A 3136-nucleotide genomic window follows, 5' to 3' on the forward strand; every position below is an offset into this window, starting at 1 on the left:
ACCTCTCTCGTGCGGTCGCCCCGAAATACTTACCAATTAGGTTGATTTTGGTCTTAGGGCATAGCAACATTTCAGTTATTTTTCCTGGCAGAAAGGGTATAGGAGCTCAAGTGGTACTCATGTTTTTGGGCGAACCCTAAGACATTCACTACTGCAAGAACTTTCCAGCAGCTGATGAACCGTAGGCAGCCAAAATAGCTTCTTAAACTGACCAGGCATTAAGTCTTCGAGCAGGAGTGCAAAGAACGGGAAGAACGTAGGGCATCTCAGCACTCAGCTGCCCGCTTTTGCTAAGCTAAATCCGAGGGAAATCTCTGCCTTCGGAACTTCATATTAAGCACGCAGCGATGCCTCCTACCCCAGCCTTAAGCAAAAACATCCATCCATCAAAAAACTTTAAAACATGAACTCAAATTAATGTTGTTTTTAATTTATTGTAGGCAACGTGGAAAGAGCGCTTACGATGACTAATGAACTATTGGAACTAACACCCGACCATGAACGCGCCAGAGGCAATAAGGTATTTTACGAAAAGGAGATAGCTGAACTCCAAGCTGAACGCAAAGTCAAAGGTGACGATGGTAGCGAGAGTACACCTGTCTCTGATTTGGTAAGTCTAAGACGCCCAATTTGGCAGCAGTCGGAATTCACTAACGATTCACTCTGCTTGATTGCAGCCGATTGCCAAGGGTGATCCCAGTGATTATACCTTTAGCGAACGCAAAGCATACGAAATGCTTTGTCGTGGTGAATTGAAGCTGACCCCAGCGGATTTGCGACCACTCCGATGCCGCTATGTTAACAATAATGTGCCCTTCCTGCGCTTGGCGCCACTCAAACTCGAAGAAGCATTTTTGGACCCTTACATTGTGATCTACTATGACGTCATGCATGACAAAGAAATTGATTTGGTTAAGAAACTGGCGCGTCCTCGATTCCGTCGCGCTACCGTCCAGAATGCGGTGACCGGCGAATTGGAAACCGCTAATTACCGTATCAGCAAATCGGCATGGATACGCACAGAGGAGCATAAGATCATTGAAAACATTGTACAACGAACAGAGGATATGACGGGTTTAGACATGAGTGTGGCGGAGGAATTACAGGTGGTGAATTATGGCATTGGAGGCCACTATGAGCCGCATTTTGATTTCGCAAGAGTGAGTTGAAGACAGAATTATTCATACAAACAATGAAATTATTTTAGCGCCAGGGAGTATACATTGAAATTTTAACATTGTATCTCGTTCCTTACAGAGGGATGAAATTCGTGCCTTCCAAGGGCTCAACACTGGCAATCGTATCGCAACGGTGTTGTTCTATGTAAGTCTACTTTGATGCCATTTATAGGCAAAATATCTCGGTACAATTATAGCCGAAGGTGGTAATGTAACGTGTTTACGATGTGAAATACCTCTTTTTTTACCTCGTAGATGAGTGACGTGGAACAAGGTGGTGCCACAGTCTTTACAAACTTACGCATTGCTTTGTCGCCCAAAAAAGGATCAGCGGCCTTCTGGTACAACCTGCACAGGTCCGGTGAAGGTGATTTCAGAACGCGCCATGCGGCCTGCCCTGTTCTAACTGGTTCTAAGTGGGGTAAGAATACATACAAACAAACATATGTGCATATATTTAAGTATGTATATTTCTGTACATACGTTCATACTCACATACATCGGTAATATATCTGTAATAAACAAATACTTACTTATCTCTTTCAGTCTCGAACAAATGGATACATGAACGCAACCAAGAATTTCGTCGACCTTGTGGTCTGGAACCTGACCACGGCGAATTTGCAATTTAATTCCATTTAAAGAAAAACCAGCAAGCGGAAGTATGCGTACGAGTATTTAAAACTTGATAAGCATTCAAAGTTGTTACCTAAGAGTTTTAACTTTTTGAAGTCGTACGAAGCTTTGTGTTTATATTTGACCGTTTACATGTCGGCCATAACTTTGTATTTTCTACATTGTTACTGCTAGAGCATTCAAATTGAAACTGTTATCGGCAACTGTTTGCACATTTAGAAACGCTATGAAAAAATCGACTCAGAAATTCGGTATGCCATTTTGTAAATGTCGCGTTTTTTTCTAAAATTAGTGAAATTCAATTTTATAATTGTTAAGCTCTTTTTTATGCCACTTACATAAGTACATATGTATATTTGTACTATTCTGTTTGTACATGCGTAGATATACATACATATATATGTATATGTATGTATTTATTTATCTTATAAAGGTTTTTTAATATAAAAAAAAAAAATTGTAAATCAAAAACGAGTTTTGCAATATATTTATATGTATACATGAATTTTTACTATTTTTGGTTTTAGGGGAGGTGGAAAGGTGAGTGCAACCTTTGTTTAAAAACGCTCAAATTCTTTGATGCGTATTCTTTTTGCGCTTTATTTATTTTTTCAGAAAAGCGTTAAAATGTCGAAGGTATATGTTTGTAGTTTAAAGAATAAAGGTAATGCCGCATTATACTAAAGCCAGCTTCCCGACATAAGCTACTTTTCCATACGAATACAGATATGTATGTATGTATATATGTATGTACATGTATACAGTGTTGCCAAACATGGGCTTTTCCTACCAAAACTGGTAGGTTTTTTTCCATTTAGTAGGTTGGTAGGCTTGATTGGATTTTGGTAGGTTTCAGGACAATGAGTAATCGTTATTTGCGAAAAATAGAAAATATGTACGTACATATCTCCAAATATTTAAGCAACCTTTTTTACACAAATATTTCACCGGTGCATTCGTATAATGGCGGCCACATGTAAATATACCTGATTCCTAAGTACAAACGTTATTATTGCCAATATGCAATACGGACATCCATATATCGTGACCTAAGGGTGGAAAGGTGCCAAGTCCATTTTTAAAAATTGTTCAAGAGAGACGAAAAATCGATGTAGTTTCGTATTACCTGTCATCTGCGATATAATTTATGGCGTACTTGGACCAAATTCCAGAAAAGTCTGCCAATGGGCTCGTACTCAGCCATATTTCAGGCGGAAGTCCTCCCAATCGAAGTCTGTGTTCGCGAATGTCATCGTAGAAGGCAAATGAGGCCGGAATAAATATTATGTCGGACATTCAGGCAGCTTTAAAGGCCTTAGAGT

At 39.5% G+C, this 3136-nt stretch overlaps 1 protein-coding gene across 1 annotated transcript; it reads left to right on the forward strand.

The window, feature by feature from the left end:
* Positions 1-416: 416 nt before the first annotated feature.
* Positions 417-2315, forward strand: LOC108378668 (prolyl 4-hydroxylase subunit alpha-1-like). The gene is made up of 5 exons (XM_017634973.1): positions 417-610; positions 678-1160; positions 1258-1323; positions 1434-1599; positions 1725-2315. The coding sequence occupies exons 1-5, from the start codon at positions 464-466 to the stop codon at positions 1808-1810; spliced, it is 948 nt and encodes a 315-aa protein (XP_017490462.1). The 5' UTR covers positions 417-463; the 3' UTR covers positions 1811-2315.
* Positions 2316-3136: the final 821 nt, after the last annotated feature.

Source organism: Rhagoletis zephyria, unplaced genomic scaffold (genome assembly GCF_001687245.7).
Source record: "Rhagoletis zephyria isolate East Lansing unplaced genomic scaffold, Rhagoletis_zephyria_1.1 Rzeph_scaffold_14668, whole genome shotgun sequence".
NCBI lineage: Eukaryota > Metazoa > Arthropoda > Insecta > Diptera > Tephritidae > Rhagoletis > Rhagoletis zephyria.

Excerpts from the sequence above, each read along its gene's own strand:
- LOC108378668 (XM_017634973.1), top strand. The coding sequence starts at position 464 with ATGACTAATGAACTATTGGAACTAACACCCGACCATGAACGCGCCAGA. Across the intron at positions 611-677 it reads GTACACCTGTCTCTGATTTG|CCGATTGCCAAGGGTGATCC; the intron begins GTAAGTCTAAGA and ends GCTTGATTGCAG. Across the intron at positions 1,324-1,433 it reads TCGCAACGGTGTTGTTCTAT|ATGAGTGACGTGGAACAAGG; the intron begins GTAAGTCTACTT and ends TTTACCTCGTAG.